At 41.9% G+C, this 19399-nt stretch overlaps 1 protein-coding gene across 1 annotated transcript in view; it reads right to left on the bottom strand.

Annotated features, from left to right (window-relative positions):
• IQGAP1 (IQ motif containing GTPase activating protein 1) overlaps window positions 1–19399 on the bottom strand; it is a 100143-nt gene that overhangs the window by 45589 nt on the left and 35155 nt on the right. The window contains exons 5-12 of the mRNA XM_032836822.1: window positions 15413–15489; window positions 9474–9541; window positions 8431–8544; window positions 7690–7868; window positions 6912–6996; window positions 1874–2037; window positions 960–1044; window positions 107–270 (exon numbers count right to left, since the gene is read on the bottom strand). Coding sequence (XP_032692713.1) covers window positions 107–270; window positions 960–1044; window positions 1874–2037; window positions 6912–6996; window positions 7690–7868; window positions 8431–8544; window positions 9474–9541; window positions 15413–15489 — 936 coding nt within the window. The remainder of the gene's footprint in view (window positions 1–106; window positions 271–959; window positions 1045–1873; window positions 2038–6911; window positions 6997–7689; window positions 7869–8430; window positions 8545–9473; window positions 9542–15412; window positions 15490–19399) is intronic.

Raw genomic sequence — 19399 nt, forward strand, 5'->3', positions numbered from 1 at the left:
TCTGGTTTAAAAAAAAAAAAAAAAGTTCTGCCAAGTACACTGAGAAGTGGGGATTAAGTTCACCTCCACTCCACTCTGCTTTCCGACACAGGCGGGGCTGACTTACTTCAGGACTCTGCTGCTGCAAGGTAGCCAGCTCTTTCTGATAAAGATCAGCAGCAAAGGGGTACACCTGGGGCAGCTGGGCCTCGGGATTCGTGAGCTCCAGGACAGTCTTCTCGGCAACACCCTTCTGGATGGCAGCGTTGATGGCTGCCACGGCTGCCAGCCCTGTGCAGAGAACGGGCCAGAAATGCAGCTGGCTTGGGAAGGCCCAAGGGGAAGGAGACGCAGTTCTCATAGGACAGAGTTATATTCTGCGGATAAACTGTGAACTGTGATGTTTGAAGTGGAACTTTCATCTTTAAAAAGACAGCCACCCCTTTGTGTGCATGGCAACGGTCTGCTATGCCAACCACGTCCTAATAAAGCTGTTTCCACTCCAATTCGTCCTGCACCTCTTTCTAAAACATCTCTTCCATCCCGGGCAGCCTGGAGACTCAAGTACCAGCTTCTCAATCTTTCCACAATCTTTCCAAGCCTTTGTCTTACACAGCTCGGGCCCAGCTCTCTACAAAGATCTTATTCTAACCACTGCTGCCTCAATACATCTTTCACCATCCGCATCTCTGCTCACACTTCCTTTTCCTCTCTGCCCACATTGAGAACATCCTTCTCTCTCTTTCACCGTCCAGAAGGTACCCACCAAGCCCTGAAGTGTCGTCTCCTCCAACACTCAAGTGTTTGCTAGCCGAAGTGAGCCCACACGGACTCGGGTTCTACTCTGAGAACTATGGGAGCCCTCCTGCCAGAGGCACCCTGTACCCGATTCCGGCTGGCAGGCTTGGAGTGACGGGAGCTGACCTCAGATGCCCCAGGGACCTAAGCCCCACTCAGGGTCTCAGGGAGGGGACCCGTACTTCTCTGATACTGTTGGGCAGCACCGTTTGCAGCGTCCACGCCACCCTGGAGCTCCTCCTTCTGCAGGGGATCGGCCTGGCCACCCTGAGAAAAGCAAAGAACATTTCCGTGAAGATTCTCATGCCTCTGCCTCCAGGCCTTACGGTGGTATCTTCATAGCAGTCACAGGGGCAAAGAACCATGGCACTAAGTGACAGCATCAGGCTCTGTGCGGAGAAAGCGGCAGTCCTCCTGAGAGCCAAAGCCCCCGCCAGATCTGGGGTAGAGTGACTTTTCAGACACCAGCACATTAAAAAAAAAACAACACTCTGTAAGAGGCATCAAAATATTGACACAAGAGGTTTATAGACTCATTAGCACATTAATGCTGCTTACTCTGGCTGGTATATGCTGGGAATCTGCAAAATGTACATTTGCTTGTCCCCATTCAGACAAAAAAGGAAGCCACTCGCATTTGTCCTACAAACCCCACTGAGTACAATTCCACAGTCCACTCTTCCTGCACGTTAAGCATTTCCCAGTGCTGGCCGGAGGAAACTAGTGATGTGTGCTTTCTTTTAAGTAGAAATCCCCAAAGTCAGAAAGTAAAAGAGACTCAGGTTTTCCCCATGGCTTTTAGTTAGGGGACAAGCAGCATGTTTCCAGTGAAGGGGTGGTTAGGTTTGGAGGGAGGTACTACCTGTTTAAGAGAGCTTACAACTGGAAAAGCGAAAGAGAGCTAAAGACAGTGTGTTTTTTACCTGAGGATATTTTAAAAACCTACATTTGTATGCAGGGAAAAAAGTCATACTAAAAACCATAGGTTATATTCTAACTATAGGGGGAAAAGGCCCCATCAAAATCTTTAAAGGACAGCACACAATTCACATGGCTATGCATGAAGGCCCATGGCTTCGGCCCGCCCGACTTTTACCTGTCTCTTCTGCTCTCTGTCGCTCAGGAGCTGCTTGAGGTACCAGTCCCCATTCTGCTGCTGCAGCCCTCGAAGGCCCAGAGCTGGAGACTGCAGGGCCTTGAACAAGGCCAGCGCCACGCCCTGCTCCAAAGCCAGGTCCACATTTGCTAAGGCAGAAGACGCTGAGGAGGGGAAAAGGCCACAGTTTATGAGAACACTATGTGAGCATCGCAGCCTAAAATACTCTTCCTTCCCCAAAACCAATCTCGATTTCAGATGAGGGAGATATAGTTCAGATGGCCTTTGTTCTGAAATATCACAGAAGCACAAGATCTTGGGACTGGAAGAGAACCTTAAAGTCACCAGGTCCAGGGGTCCCCAGTAAGGCTGTTCGTCAGTTAATGGATTCCTGGACACGCCTCAGGCCTACTAAAGAGCTTCCAGATGCAGACACCTTGGCACCGATATGGGCAGCAACAGAAGAGGCGCCAACCCAAACCAATGCATGTCTAAATGCTCTCTAAACACCAAGTTGTTAGATGAAACTCCTGAACAGGAGAAGGTTTCTCCCACAGTAATATACTACATCTTTGGGCAATCTTCCTTAAAAACAAAACAAAACAAACTGAAAGCTTTCATCCTAGTGCTGACACTTAAATACATCCAGTCCCTCTTTGCCTCTGACAGTCCAGCCCAGACTAAAGAGCCTTCATTCCTTCTTAACAGCATCAGTCTGAATCCCTTCACTACTCCACTACCTCCTGAACACACCAGGACAATGCGTGCCCATACAGCAGCGGCGGTCTGACCCCGGGCAATGGTAGCAGCTGTCTACACCCTCTTGAACTCTCTACTTCCAGAGGATAGTGGTCACAAGAGGTTTTTAACATCTGGCAGTGAAAACCTAGGTGTTCCTTAATCTGAAAACAATAAAGACACATTCCTCACTGTGTTGTTAAGATTAAACGAAATCACATACATGAAAGCACTTTGTATATTGTAAAATCAACAAGGTCTTAGGTTAGCAGTCAGAGTAAGGTATTTTCTGACTTCAAAAATAACAGCCACTGGGAAGTGATCATTATTGTATTATTTTCAGTTTCCCCATTTTTAGAAGAAAACAGAGTTCTCCCACCATGCTCCACCCAAGGATCTGATTTTATCTCCGAAGTAGCAAAACAAATCAATAATAATATACTAAAAATCAAAATATCTGGAGCATAGCAGCAGTTAAAAATTTTAAATGTTTCAATGTTAGTAAAAACAACAACAAAAAAAGAAAATTAATATGAGGTGTTAAAAGGAAAAAAAAATTTTAATTTAAAAATTTTTAAATCTCTGTAGACGCCTAAGGGACTCTTCACTTCTTCCCAGTGATCACACCTCAGCTCAGCTAACTCATCACCGCACCAAGGCGCCGGCTCCTGGAGTCCTGGCTGCAGGTCCCTGTGACCATTAGCCAACGACCCACCCACACTCCGTCAACAGCATTTACCCAACACCTGCTTTGTGCTCCAAACACAGCTGTGAACAGAACAAATGATGTCCGTCCTGGTAGAGCTTTTACAGGAGTGGGGACAGAAAATAAAACCGATACAGGTAAACAACCAGGCCTTCTCTAGGTATGCGATGAGAATCTGAGATTATCCATCTACAAAAGTATCTGGCTGACTATGCTTTTACTAGAAGCATTCTTACTACATAAATAAATTTAAATAAGCATGTACTAAGGTTCATACTATAAAGATGATGAAGTTTAGAACATTATTTAAATACTTTCTTCCACTAAGTTCTAATTTTCTTTGTTCTATTAAAAAAGTAAATAAAAACTTATTCTCATTTTTAACTATCTGGCCTGCAGCTTTCTCCTGGGGCAGTGGCTTCAATGCTGGTCTCACACCCTCAGGGAAAGAATCCTATCTATATTTAAGATAATTCCTGGGACCTAAAGTTCCCTATCTTTCTAGCACACAACCTTCTCTTGCTCTCCGGTTAGGAAAAGATTGTCCCTTTCTGGGGAATCCTGCCTCATCCTCACCTGTCTATCCAGTGAGGGTCTTAGACAAACCTCCAAGGAGAAGTCATTATTCCTTTCTTTTTCTACGACTGCACCTCATACACCTTTGATACCTTGTTCTAAGCAAGTTGCTCTGAAATTACTCACTTGCAGGTCCATCTTCCCTGCTACACTGAAAGCTACTTGAGGGAATTTTTTAAAAAGTATTTATTTTAGAGAGAGGCAGTGGAGGGGGAAGGGCGGAGGGAGAGGAAAAGAATCTCAAGCACAACATGGTTTGGGGGGGGTCCATCTCACAGCCCTGAGATCATGACCTGAGATAAGACCCTGTCAGGCACTTAACCCCCTGAGCCACCCGGGGCATCCCAAAAGGAACACTGTAAGCACATATGGCTACGGCTCTTCCCCCAGAGGTTTATAATCGACTCTCACTGACTTAGCCAGGTAAAGCTACAACGGTTATAAAATCCTAAACAACATAGTAGGAAAAAAACAGCCTTATTAAAACAAAGAGTGTTTTATGCAGTGTACGCAGCAAGAAACATGCTGGACTTTCTTCTCACAGAGAAAACTAAAGATAAAAGGACATTCTGGTTTGTATCTGCTGGCTTAGGATTCATATAGATAGATAAAGCACAACACATCACCCACGCGTGAATGGAACAACTGTTACTCTATTCAGAAAACCATTATCTTAAATGAATCAGGATGGAACAGAATACAAAGACTCCTGGTCGGGATTTAAAGCCCCCAGTCATACGGAGCTGGTAAAATCCTGTAAAGTTCTCTCTAGTTATTCAGATTCTTGGTTCAAGGGAGAAATTAGTGCCTCCCAGTGAACACAGAGGACACAGATTACTATTACTATTGTTATTATCCTCTTTAGCAAAACAAGGTCAAGTCTGGTTGAAGTCAAATAAGCTTTTTAGTTCTTCTGGTGAGTCTAACCATTACACTAGGAATTACAGGGATTTCAAAAGAAGCAGGACTCCTAAGTAATCTGTACTTCAAGGAATTAGAGATGTCAGAAACAAAGGCAAACAATATAAGACAACATATAATTGCACAGAAAATTATGCAGTTAGGGGCGCCTGGGTGGCTCAGTGGGTTAAAGCCTCTGCCTTCGGCTCAGGTCATGATCTTAGGGTCCTGGGATCGAGCTCTGCATCGGGCTCTCTGCTCAGCAAGGAGCCTGCTCCCCCCACCCCCTTCTCTGCTTGCCTCTCTGCCTACTTGTGATCTCTGTCTGTCAAATAAATAAAATCTAAAAGAAAAGAAAAATTATGCAGTTAGTCTATAAATGCCACGGGAGAGCGAGAATGGGCTCAGGTGCGAAGTGAGGTGGACCGTGAATGCCGGGTATAATCTGGGTCAGGTAAGAGATCAGGCACGAGGGCATTATAGTGGGAATACACAATCAGCAAAAGCTGTGATAATGCCAACGTTTATGGGTACTCACTAAATACCAGGCAATTTGTATGCATTATCTCACCATCGGCAGAACAAGTCTATACCACAGGGGTCCATGTCACACAACTATTAGTAAGAAGCCCAGAGAGCAAGTCCCAGGTCCAAGCCACTCCAGAGCAAGACGCTTTCATGAGTCAAGAAAGGAAGAGAATGAATATGGGACACAATTAGGCAAATGAGTTTACACAGAGAGTTGTAGGCATAAAATACCACATTAAAAACTCCACTAGGCTAGGGATTTGCTTTTTGTTGGGCAAGTAGTGAGGAACCAATCAATGCAGGTTCTATAGCAAAAGAGTGACAAAACGAAAATGACATTTTTAAGACATAAATTCCTCAAAAGTATGTAACACATATAGAGAAAAATCAGTAAGAATGGTATAATCTCATTTTTGTTTAAATATATTTTTAAAGATATGCATAAAAATATCAATAGTAGTGGGGCACCCGAGCGGCTCGGTCAGGCTCCCTGCTCAGTGGGGAGCTGGCTTCTTCCTCTCCCTCTGCCCCTCCCCACTGCTTCTGTGCGTGCATTCTCTCTCTCAAATAAATTAAAAAAAAAAAAAAAATCAATACCGGTTATTTCTAGGGAATGGAGGTCTAATTTTTTTTGTGGTTTTGGTTTATATCTGGATAACTTGTATTACTCTTTGAAATAAAGATGAAATTATAATATTACTTTCAAAAATAGGAAAAATATGGGTGCCTGGGTGACACAGTTCATCAGGCCTCCAACTCCTGGTTTTGGCTCAGGTCCTGATCTCAGGGTTGGGAGACTAAACCCCGCACCGGGATCCACTCACAGCATGGAGTCTGCTTGAGATCTCTCTCTCCCCCTCTGTCCCTCTCCCTGCTCTCACTCTAAATAAGTAAATAAAATCTTTTTAAAAAATAAAAATAGGAAAAATAGGAACACCTGGGTGCCTCAGTCATTTAAGCGTCCGACTCTTGATCTCAGCTCAGGTCATGATCTCAGGGTCATGAGTTCAAGCCCTGTGTTGAGCTCCACACTGGGCATGGAGTCTACTTAATAAAATAAGTAAGGAAAAATAAAATCCCTATTTAGATTTTTTTTAAGTGTGTTAATACAGGGTAAAAGAGTGAAATTAGCCAACAAGAGGAGTTCTAGAAGCTATAGCAGATAGAGGGAGGGCCTGTCTGAGGAAGACAGCATCTGAAACAGAAGACATATGTACACAAAAAAAGGCAGAAGCAATAGTTCGTAAACAAATCCACTAATGTCTAAAATAAACTTAGGGACGCCTAGGTGGCTCAGTCAGTTAAGCATCTGACTTCGACTCAGGCCACCATCCCAGGGTCCTGGGATTGAGTCACAAATTGGGCTCCCTGCCCAGCGGGAAACCTGCTTCTCCCTCTGCCTGCCTCCTCCCACTGCTTGAGCTCACTCGTTCTCTCGCTCTCTCTCAATCTGACAAATAAATGAGTAAAGTCTTAAAAAAATAAAAATAAAATTAAGGTAAATAAACCATGTCGTCAGTCCAAGAACAGATCAACACCCACATTATTCTGCAGCATCCCTGCAGGTACCCAACCCAGGGACGTACTTACTGTTGACTTTGTTTATATTGCCTTGAATTTCAGCTTGAGTGAGCAGCTCCTCATAAACGTCCCTTTCTCTCTCAGAGTTTTCTGTCTGAAAGTGAGTAAAAAGTGCAATGAATCAGTTCAGGTCTCTAAGAAGACCTCAGAAACACTCTTACACTGCTCCCCCAGCCAGGAGAGAACAAAGAATAAGGGTGTGGCTTAAAATCTTTAATGGAGCACACAGGGCAATGCTACACAGCTCTTAACTAAAAACATAAAAAGCAGACCCACTTGTTAACAACAAGCCCAAGGAAGCTTCCAGAACTGGGCAGGAGCAGGAAGCCCTGGTGAACTCTGCTCACTCAGGAGCCTGCATCCTTGCCTCGGACTTGAGCGGAATGGCACACCCAAAGACCAGATCTCAGAACTTCTCATTGGTTCACACAAAATTAAAGAATAAAAGTCAAATTGGAAAATAATGCCAAAAGACTGCATACTATGTAAATCCATTTCATTTATATGTAATTCTTAAAAGGGTAAATACAGTGATCCATTCAGACTGGAGGTTGCCTGGGGTTAGGGATAGGGAGTGGAGGCTGATTGTGAAGAGGGACCGGGGGACTCTGGGGTTGATGGTTTTGTAACCACACATGTTTGTCAAAACCCATCAAACCCTACATGTAAAATAGTAAATTCTACTGTGTACAAACTATACTTCAAGAAAGCTGATTTTTAAAATGGACTCATATCAAACAATGAAAGAATATAAATCAATTAGAAAGAAGAAATGTTCCATTTTTACCCTATTTTTAGCGTTGGTCATTTTCTCCTGCTTGGCCCGATAAAGCACATCCTGGTATGTGGAAGCCAAGGGCTCTTCAAGATTTACAAGCATGGCATTGGGGTTTCTCAGAGCCGCAAATGTGTCGGCTGCAATTCTACGGTCAACAGCCTCATTAATGGCAATAACGGCAGCATGCACTAAGAAAATAAAATTAAATTAAAAAATCAAAACATAGAACACTGGGGTTATATAGAGTAAGGGAGGTACATGACACACCCAGAACAACATCATACCCCCTACTGCAGGAAAAGGCTCACTGTGATAGAGAAATGATGACTGGAGTTGGAGGAATGGCTCCCTGAATCCAGTAAGCCTAGTCTCCTCTTGGATGCACAGAGCCACAGCTCTCCCTGTGATCCCATGTCTGGGATGCTGAGTTTGGAATCTCACAGGGAAATATTCGTTAAAGAGCTTTGCAAGCAGGTATTATGGCAATGTTCACCCTCAATCATCACATAAATACCATGACAAAAATAACAGAGACAGTGAAATGTAGAACTCACTTTCTAATGCTTTCATTTTCATCAAAATCACTCACTTCCAAATAACAGTAGCAGAGAAGACCACAGCAGTGTTGACCTCCCTCTACCGACCTAAGCTTGCTCGCAAAACTCCTAACGTCTGGGACCATCACAGTATTCCTGATTGAAGGCGGTAGCAACAAACCCATCTGAACCCACAAAGTTTCTCCTTGCTTACACGCAGCTTCATCCACTGAGAGCTCGTTAGCCAGGATGCCCCCGATCTTGCTGAAGGCGGGCATCTGGATCCCGTACTTCTCCAGCTCAATCTTCATGTTGTTGATTTCCTCTTCTAGAGGAAAAGATGAAGACCCAGGCGAGCAAATTAAGCACCTTTCCAGAACTCAGAGAAGGAAAGAGATTCCCCAACTACACAATGGGATGAAGTGGCGGCAACCTCCTAGGACTGTTACGAGGATTTAATGAGATGATATATGGAAAGCACTGAACATAGTGCCTGGCACAAAGCATACACTCAGTAGACATTAACTATTATTACTATTATCAAGAGCACCAAAAGTCAGTGTAACATGAGAAAGAGCCCTACAGAAAAGAGTTGCTCAAAACTGCTACTTGTGGCATTTCCTACAATGTACTTGGGAAGGAGCAGCTGTGAAGGGAGCTCAGGAACAAATGACCCACAAGCCAGCCAGATGTCTTTACACACCAAGTCAGAAGCTGCTATGGGACCATTCTGCTTCCAAGGCAGGAAGCCAAATGATAAAGAAAACAACATGTAAGGTTTGGCCCTTTTCCCCGGTCTGGTGAACAACTTCCCCAGAAGGAAAAATGTCACAGATAAAAGTTTTATTAAATTTAAAATTCCCAAGTCTATAGAATAATGGCCAGTTCAAAGGATTTGAATCTATATTACCCCAACCAATAATACCACTGTTCTTTTTCTCCCAAAGCCCCCATCTCTTCAAGCATCTGACAAAAGCAAATACACACAGAATAAGGTAAACAAGTTAAATTTTTTAAATTACTAAATTGTCACCCCTTGCTCTGCCCACTGTAGGTACTTCCTAAAATGAGAGAACAGAGTTTGAAATTCCCAGTTTACCTGTCTTCTCAATGCACCAGGAGAAGCAAGTTACACTTCTTTGATCTCTGTTGCCAGAGTGTTTTTTTAAGCCGTATGTCTTTAAGATTGGTATTGTTGACTCTCCAGGCTATTTCCACATAAATCAAGCATTTCCTGCCAAGTCTGTAACTCCTTACCTGTGAAGTCAACCTTTCCATATAGGTCTTGAATCTGAGGAGCCAGGCCCAGTTTGAACAGGTACAAACTAGAATATAGGATATGCAAAACGAGTTAGGCCTCCCAGCTGCACCCAACTGCTGCTCTTAGATTAAGGAGGAAAGTCAGCATAAAGAGAACAAACATTCTGAACATATATATCCCTGCATGCTACCATATCCCCCTTTGCAGTTACCATACTTTATCTCAGAACCTTTTCTGAGTTTTACATCATATTGTCCTAGAAAGTCACATAATGCAATGCAAAAAGCACTGGGCTGGGAATCAGAAGACACAAGTTCAAGTCCCAGTTCTGGTACAAATCCAGTGTGCAATTAGATGTTATCATACATGTGAATGTAGTCTATCTAGGTGGAGAAACCTTCACTTCTGTACACCTTCCTGTGATCAATAAGTTTTAACTAACAAGATATCTATGAAAGTGTCATGAAAATGGAGGCGCCTAGGTGGCTCAGGGTTAAGCCTCTGCCTTCACCTCAGGTCATGATCTCAGGGTCCTGGGATTGAGCCCCGTGTCGGGGGTCCCTGCTCAGAGGGGAGCCTGCTTCCCCCTCTATCTCTGCCCACTGCTCTGCCTACTTGTGATCTCTGTCTGTCAAATAAATATTTTTTTTAAAGTGTCATGAAAATGATTTAAATAAAAAGTCTTATTTAAACTGAATTCATACTACTGATGGAAAAGTTTCAGGTAATTCATGAATTTTAAATAAACATCTTATCTTTATTGTTTAAATTAAAAAAAAGAAATCTATTCAACTTTAAATCTCATGAAGGCAGGAACAATAAAAGTCTTGTTCACCACTGTCTACCCGGAACCTGACATATATTAATAAATATTGACATTTCACAGACAGGTACATAAGAAAATGTCTACAAGCCTGAATGACCATAACTGGATTCTAAGGACCCAGCAGATCAGAATCAACAACAAGAAGTGCACTTGATAGAGATGGATATGAGCAAGACACGGACGGCCTAGCAGTAAGGGAATAAATTAAAAACGCTTAGGAAACAAATCACAGAAACTCAACAGAGTGACCTACAATTTGTGTAAATAATCTGTAAACCTCAGCTTGATCTAAACACGAATACGGATCATGTATGTTGCATTCACAGAACTGATCAGCACTTAAACTGTATATGATAAACACAAATGTATAATCTAAAAAAAGTCAAGTATTCAGAAAAGACATTCAAATTTATACATTTAGAGTAGCTAATTATTTTCTCAGATAACTACAAGTATGAATCATATGCATATGATTGTTTTTTAGAGTAAGAGGTTCAAAATGGAACTATACAATGTTCTTCTCTCAAATGACTTTAAATCTGTTCAACAAAATTTTCCAAAGCAAAATAGCCAGTAACATTCTGGATCTATACCATGTATCCACTATATATATTATTTCTCCCATATAATATGTCCTACCCACTTTCCAAATTTCTTCAGGAATTTCTCTCTTTTATTTCTACGTGGACAGCAGAAAGTGATTGCCACACATCAAGAAACTTCAAGAATGTCACTTTTATAAGCCCAAGAAGAGTGAGTTCATTTTTTAGGTCTTTCAAAGGTAAATTAAAGTTGTTAAGACATTCCGAGCTGCTACGAGTAAAGCAGAAGAGAAGCTAAGACATAGGCACCATCTTTCATCTCAATTATTGAGAATATTTTAAGGAGGTGCTGGAGTTATGAATATAACCATAATGGTCACTCTGACCCTTTTGCCCAGAACCAAGAGTAGTCAACTGAAACTGAAACTTTCAATCCTACCAGTAAACACCCCTTTCCAATCTTTGCTCCTGTTCTCCCCAATTTTACAAGTAACTGTTAGGGGACAACAGTCAGCCTATGATTGAGCTCAGGTTCATTTTCCTTTTCTTTTTTTCCTACTGAACCTGTACTTTATAGTAATGGGGAAAGGAGGGTGTGGATTCCTCTTATCTTTGCTGCCTGCAGAGCAACCTAGAAGTCACTATGCTGATCTCAAAGATTGTTAATAAAGGCTCTTAAACACAAACACAGCAGTTGCTTAGGAAACAGAATCTAGTACTGTCCACAGTCCGTGATCTAAATTCTTTGGGCCAGATATGAATTTAGGATTTCTCAGATATTAGAAAGGTTTTATAGTGTATACAGTATTATACAATATCTGTTCATTTAAGTATATACAGTATTACAAAACACACCAGCAAGCCTTGAGGCAGCACCCCTGAAAAAATATATTATTTTTTTATAATTATAATTTTATAATATATTACTCTGCAGAGAAACATACACAGAATCACAGTAAGGAGACAAATATTCTAAATAACTTTAATTAATTCTGATCAGATTTTGCCAACAAATGAGTTTGAAACAAACTTCAAGATGATTTTCAGCTTTTACATTTCTTTAGGATTATGGGCTAATTTAATCCCAAAATCAGTTCTTAGAAAGATAAAACATCAGAGGAAATGGAAATAAAGAACTGGGGTCTTGGGGCACCTGGATGGCTCAGGTCATGATCCCAGTGTCCTGGGATCAAGCCCCACTTCGGCTCCCTGCTCAGCAGGAAACCTGCTTCTCCCTCTGCCTCTGCAGCACTCCTGCTTGTGCTCACGCTCTCATAAATAAAATAATTAATTAAAAAAAGAATAAAAGAATTGGGGTCTTATCTGAGGGTGGAATGTAATCCAGAAAAGTAATTTAGCAGGACTAAATACAGTGACTGTCTCAAAAGAGAAGAAGAAAGAAAGGCAGGAAGGGAGAAAACAGGGAGCTAATAATACTTTTCTGTTACTGCAAATCCAAAAGGGAGAATGGGCCTCACCACACACAGTGAAGCGAGGTGCCTTTCTCGAACACTGCTGTACCACGTGCTGAAGAGGAGGCCTCCAGCAGGTATCCACTGCCTGCCTATCAACAGCGGCCAGCCCTTCGGGAAAAACACTCCAGGGAGGAAAGAAATCATAAATCACCAACCAGAACACACTGCTCTGTATATAATTTCCAAGCACAGGCTGTATACTGAAGAGAAATGAATAACAATAGCAGACTTCCTCCCTTTCCGATTCTGAGAAAGGCACAGTTAATGCTTCATCTCCAATTCAGGGACTTTGGGGGCCTGGGACCCAGGTGACGTTGGAGAGAGCCGTGGCTGCAGAACTCACAGAGAGGAGCTCTGCCAGCAGGGCCTCCTGCGGGCCACGTTCAGATATCCATTGTAGGTACGACCTTCACAAGGTTATCAATAAAGGCAGACCTCACTGTAACACTGAGCCAATCACAACACTCAGAATTAATCTGATTTTGGCTCAGACACATACACTTGAAATTGCTACAATCTGAACATTCCCCTAAACAACACCCACTTCTAACTGTTTTTTATTAAATCTTGTGTTACTTTTGTTTGTCCGTTATGATATGTACCTTGGTACAAAGCAATGTAAGGCATGACCTCTGTCCCTAAGATGCTAATAATGTAATAGAGAGAAAGACAGTGAATGTACGCAAGAAACAACAGAACTAAGAAACAAAGAAACATAAGTATTTAGACAGAGGAATGAGCGGGAGTCACTGAAATCACCAAACCTCACCAAGAAGATGGGAACTGAATTAAAACTTGACTGGACGGGCGCCTGGGGGGCTCAGTGGGTTAAAGCCTCTGCCTTCGGCTCAGGTCATGATCCCAGGGTCCTGGGATCAAGCCCCGCATCGCATCAGGCTCTCTGCTCAGCAGGGAGCCTGCTTCCCCCTCTCTCTCTGCCTGCTGCTCTGCCTACTTGTGATCTCTGTCAAATAAATAAATAAAATCTTTTTTAAAAAATAAATAAATAAATAAATAAATAAATAAATAAATAAATAAGACTTGACTGGATACACTGAGACAAATATGAACAGTCATCTGGTAAAAGAAAGTACCATTTTCTTTTTTCATTTATAGGGCAGAAGATATCCCCTTGAGCTAGAGAAGGAGAAGGAAGGCTTGTTACAATGTATGATTTTGACTACCTAGTGCATGTGGGGCATCTAAGTACTAGAGACACAAAGATAGGGGGAGTCCTGCCCCCAAGGAGTGCAGGGCAAGCCAGAAGCAAGAACGAAACACCCGAGGATGATGGAAAGCCACGCACTTGAAGAGGTCTGTGCAAACACCAGAAGAGCACAAAGACGGGAAACAGCTAATTCTGTCTGAGGGAGAAAAAGTAAAAAAAGGCATCCAGAAATGTGGCAATCCACAGTAGCAGCTGGAGAAGAACGTGGGTTAAACTTGAAGTAAAGGGCATCCAGGCCGTGCAAACAGAATAAACAAAGGCACAAGAGCGTGGCAGTGCACTGGTCCTCAGCTACGTTCCTTCTTTTGTGGGTTTCACACGGCTTCCAGGGATCCAAAGGGTCTGGCACATATTTGATCAAACCTGAGACAATAGGCTTCTCATGGGTCAATATGATACATATATTCATGTATGTAATTAACATTTATTAAGCACACATAGAGGATGCCTTATAATTTCATAAATGGGCAGCCCGAGCAAAGAAACCCCAGCCACACGTCCCGCTCACTTCGACCACCTTCTCATATAGCCCTGTGGCCACCAGGTAAATCTGTCCCGCTGCGCTTGGTGCTATCGTATCTACTGAACCCCACCCTCCCCCCACACACATTGCCTCTTCCTTCCAATACAGTATTTTGCCGATTCTAACAGCCAAGGGCCTGAAATTAAGCCATCTTCAGAATCTACTATGAACTTATAAAAAAATTATACTTTGTTTCAGTTCCTATTTGTCATATCTGTTTCGCATAAACCTTACTTAATGAACAAATGGCATGGTGAGGACCTAGAAAACTAAGTAAATTAAAAATCAACCATTTGACAGTTGCTGGCATTATCTGAAGATGTTGATAAAATTTAATTACACTACTAAATTATTAAGACATGGTGAGTGTATTTTGTAATTCAGCTACTGGCTTGTGGCAAAACAGTAAACAGTGATAAGTTTTGAAATGTACATCCTTTTTGTAATTCTTAAGAGATTTTAATTAAAAGGAAAAGAACTGCATCCCAGCTGAAATGCACAGTTCACAGGGATACTAGATCAACAATGAAAGACTACACTTTGTTTTCAGAGCCAAATTATCTGCTATTATGGGGATAAATAAATCCCTTCTCCCTATTCCCTAGAAAAACACAGCTGTCTCTCACCACTTTGTTAAGACAAAAGTATCCCATTCTATTTGGAAATCCTGAAGCTAATGCAAGAACTTTCTTGTTGCACCATGGACAGAAAGCTATACATTCAAGTCAGACATCATTCCTACACTGCTTTCTTCTTTACTGAGACAGAACTGACATGTAACACCACATTAGTTTCCGGGGTACAACATAATGATTCAATATATGTATATATTGCAGAATGGGCACCCCAGTAAGTCTCACTAACATCCATCACCACACAGTTACGGATTTTTTTTCCTTGTGCTGAGAAACTTTTCTGAAGATATATTTATTTAATTTAGATAGAGAGAAAGAGAGAAAGCGTGTGTGCTTAAGTGGGGTTGCGGGAGGGACCGAGGGGTGGGGGGAAGCCAACTCCCCCCCGAGGGGGGAGCCTGATGCAGGGCTTGATTCCAGGACCCCGAGATCATGACCTGACCTGAAACCAAGAATTGGATGCTGAAGCGATTGAGCCAGAGACGCCCCATGCTGAGAACTTTTAAGACCTACTGTCTCAGCAACTTTCAAGCTACACTACACCATTAGTAACGCAAACCCCTGGGAAGTAAGTTACAACCCCAGGCCTTAGTTGTTTTACAGCTGGAAGTGTTTTTTTGACTCCCTTTACCCATTTCGCCCGCCCCCAAGCCCCCACCTCCGGCAGTTTAGCAGTCTGTTTACGTTACCAAGAAAATCTGATTACCTGAGTGCGTGGATACAGTAGATACATCTTGGCATGTTTTTTCGATCATAGATATCTGTAGTTTCTGGGTAAAAAATCTAAGGAGGAATAAAAGAAGCAGAGTAAGGCATCCATCCACTGGATTGTTCACCAACCACCAATTATACAAATAAAACGATCAGAAAACATTATTGGCATTCAGCAAGTAACTTCATTAGGAACAGACAATTCATCTTAAGTAATGCAAAGAATAAAACGCTATAATACAGAATAAAAAGCACAAGTTGGAAAAGCCTTATTTGGTCAATCCACTGAGTTTCACCAGGTACGTGAAAGGGATTTGCTTCCTGCAGACTCAGAATGGGCAGATGACACACAGCGCTGAGCAGTTTAAACCACTGGCCAATGTGGGAAGCTCTGGAGGACCGTGATCTACCCAGTTACCATCTACCATGCCTAGAGACAGAATAACTCAACAATGAGCATTTACTGGAGTACTTTCGGTTGTGTGAACTACTACATTTAGACTTTGGAAAAAAGCTATAAAATATTAAAATGTGTTATATGCAGGGACGTCTGGCTGGCTCAGCTGGTGGAGTGTGTGACTCGATCTCTAGGTTGTGAGGTTGGAGCCCCACACCAGGTACAGAGGTTACTTAAAAATCAAATCTTAAAAAAAAAAAAAAATGTGTTACATGCTTGGGAGAAGAAAAAAGATACACAGATGACGTAGGTGAAAGAGAGGATATTGTATGGGAATGTGGAAGACTGGTGGTTCTCCTTAGCACTTGTCACAAATAATCAATTACTTGTGTTATTATCTGTTTGACTAGACACTGCATGAAGGCAGGGATCAGGTCTATGCAATTCACTGCTGTATCTTCAATGCCAAGCCCAGAGCCAAGGTCATGGAAGGGATTTTACATTTAATGAATTAACAAATGAAGTCAAATAGGAACATAGTAGGTTTAGACTGGGTATAATCCTGAATTTCAAGATCTATCTATTTTCATGGTGATGTGGCACCACGTAATTCATTCTATAATTTAGGGAGAAAGGAGATAATGGTCTGGAGAAGTGAAAGACTGAATTTTGAGGCTGTCAGAAGAATCTGGATGAGCAATGAAAGGTAGCAGGAGGAGGCCTGCAGCACCGTGGGCCTGTCAGAGCCCTCGACCCACCGTGTTTGTCTGTTTTCATGCATTTCCCACAATACCTATGACTCTCGACTAGAAAGAACCGCCCCCCTCGAGAGATGGGATGCACCAGAACTGTCTTTTGATCATTTTTCAAACTCTGCACGCTCACTTTCCAAGATGGAGATACCATCATCTCCTGAAAGGTGAAGATCACGGTCGTCCTGAGCCACCCTTCCCGAAAACAGCACAGAATACATTTTAGAAAGTAACAGAAAGATACATTTGGGTAGGGTAGGATGCAATCTGATTATGAGGGCCTCAAAAGTCAGACAAGTCTGAACTTGATATGCAGACCCCAGAGAAGTCCTAGCTGTGGAGCCAGGGATAAAAACAGAGCCTCAGAAGATCTGACTGGAGACAGGACACAGGGTACATTGAATCATGGAGAAACTGAAGCTCAGGAGGCACACTGATAACCTCTATGAACAGATAAAAGAAACATTTCAAATACATGAGGAAGGCTTGGTGCATAACTACATTTAGGAGTTCAAGGTAACTTCAAGATTCTGAGATGGGATGACAGGGGAATTGAGGACAGGTTACCATTTAGTATAGAGGAGGAGAGGTTCACTTGGGGGAAAAGGAAGGTTTACTCTCAGACAAGAGGAATTCTAGCTAATAGAAAACTATCCGAGAGCTGTCCAGCAGCCATGTGAAACAGTGTGTTTATCTTATAGCAAAGCCTTCAAAATAACTGAAACCATGAGAACAAGAACGTAAGTAAATAAGGACAGCAACTTAAGGAACCCCCACAACTAGGAAATGGGAGGTAGAACACAAGAGGAAGATGGAGGAGGAGTTGAGTAGATTGAAAACAATTTAAAAATCAAAGTCAAGGGGTGCATGGCTGGCTCAGTGAGGAGAGCACGCAACTCTTGATCTTTGGGTTATGAGTTTGAGTCCCACACTGGGTCTAGAGATTACTTAAAAAATAAATTATTTTTAAAGATTTTTTAAAAAATTTATTTATTTGACACAGAGAAACAGAGAGAGAGAGGAAGCACAAGCAGGGGGAGTGGGAGAGAGAGAAGCAGACTTCCTGCTGAGCAGTGAGCCCGATGCAGGGGTCAATCCCAGGACCCAGGGACCATGACCTGAGCCGAAGGCAGACGCTTAATGATTGAGCCACACATGCGCCCCTTAAAAATAAGATCTTAAAAAAAAAAAAAAAAAAATCAAAGACAAAAATCACAAAATATTTTCTGGAAGAGGTCGCTAATAAGACCAATTATAACAAAAAGACAAAAGTGAGAAGAACCAAAAACTTACCACATTAAGCTTCTATAATTAGCCTACATGTACCATATTAAACAATTAGGGAATATATCCCTACAGACACTATATATGTACTGTCAATTATATATATTATTATATATATTATATTATATATAATAATATATATTGTCAATTATATATCATACGTTGTATTATCGGCAACAATTTTTAGGCTAAGTATCATTAATCCACATTACAAGTCTTCTGGACCTAAATCATATAGAGTGGACATTTCCAGGCTGATAGCCATGATGGCCCTATTGTCTCTGAAAGCCTTTGGGGAACTCTATGTTTGTTATAGCTGTGGTCCAGGACAATATACTACCATTAGTAAACAAAAGAAGTAGTAAAATTATATCAGTAAAAAAGCATTTTGTAGTAACAATACTACTAGTAATAGCATATATTAACAAAGCTCTTAGTACCATTTAAAAGAGGTTAAATCATCATTGCCCGTCAGGCATACTACAAAAGAAACAGGTACAACAAGATACAGGTGCACAGAAAGGCCAAGTAGGTGTAAGAAGTTGACACACTGCATTTCCTGACATTTGTAGGCCTAATTCTCAAACCTACCAGTGTGAGGAAGAGAGCTTCAGCATTCTGCTCTGAAAAAAAGAGGACAAAGGCTAGTCTTCTGCCAAGACTTGGCTCTGGATTTAACTCAATTAAACACAGATATGCAAAACTGAGCTGGTGCTACGCTAAGTACCGAATATTCAAATGTTCGTCTCCCAGTGGTTCTAGCCCCTCTCCGATCCTCCCTACCTCACTTCTTTCAATCTGTCTTTGGTTACAAAAATTCAGACTACACAGGAAGTTATAAAGAAAATAAAAATGCCCCTTAATCCCATCACACAGAAATCCCATCCCATTACAGACTTTTCCCAAGAATAAAAGGGAATTTTTTTACATAAAATGATACATACATAAAAATAGAGATCTCACCTTAGCCAGAACACAAACTCTTATAACCTTAGCCCATTCGGGTTTTTTCTCCCACTTAACACCTCACAGACAACTTCCCTTGTCAATACAAAATAATATCACCCTTTCTAATGAGATGTTACTAGTATTCGACTGGCTGCCACACAGTTAACGCCCCCAGTGAAGGAACATGTGGCTGCTATCTTTTCTATTCTAAGCAATGCTGAAAAACCCTTATGTGCCCATCTTTTCGGGCTTGTCTGATTTTGGGGGTGGGATGAATTCCTAGAAGTAGAATTCTTAGGTCAAAGGATATGGCAAACAAAAAAGATGTCCATGTCTCTAAGAGTTGATGATATCGCATGGACTTCAGGGTTCAGGATAGGACCGGGGATGGGGTGCAGAGGGGGATGTGGAGGCTGGAGATGGCAAATTTCACAAAGAGTGGTGCTAAATAAAATAAATTCCTGAGCAGAACACTCAAGGACACACACTCACTCCAAACCCATTCAACTGTACACATGCAGGTTCTGCATAACAACTGTACCTCAAGAAAGATATTTTAAAAAACGAAGACTACACCCTTGACCAAAACAAGATACAGGAG

The sequence above is a fragment of the Lontra canadensis genome, unplaced genomic scaffold (genome assembly GCF_010015895.1).
Source record: "Lontra canadensis isolate GAN:19392208 unplaced genomic scaffold, GSC_riverotter_1.0 scaffold94, whole genome shotgun sequence".
NCBI classification, from domain to species: domain Eukaryota; kingdom Metazoa; phylum Chordata; class Mammalia; order Carnivora; family Mustelidae; genus Lontra; species Lontra canadensis.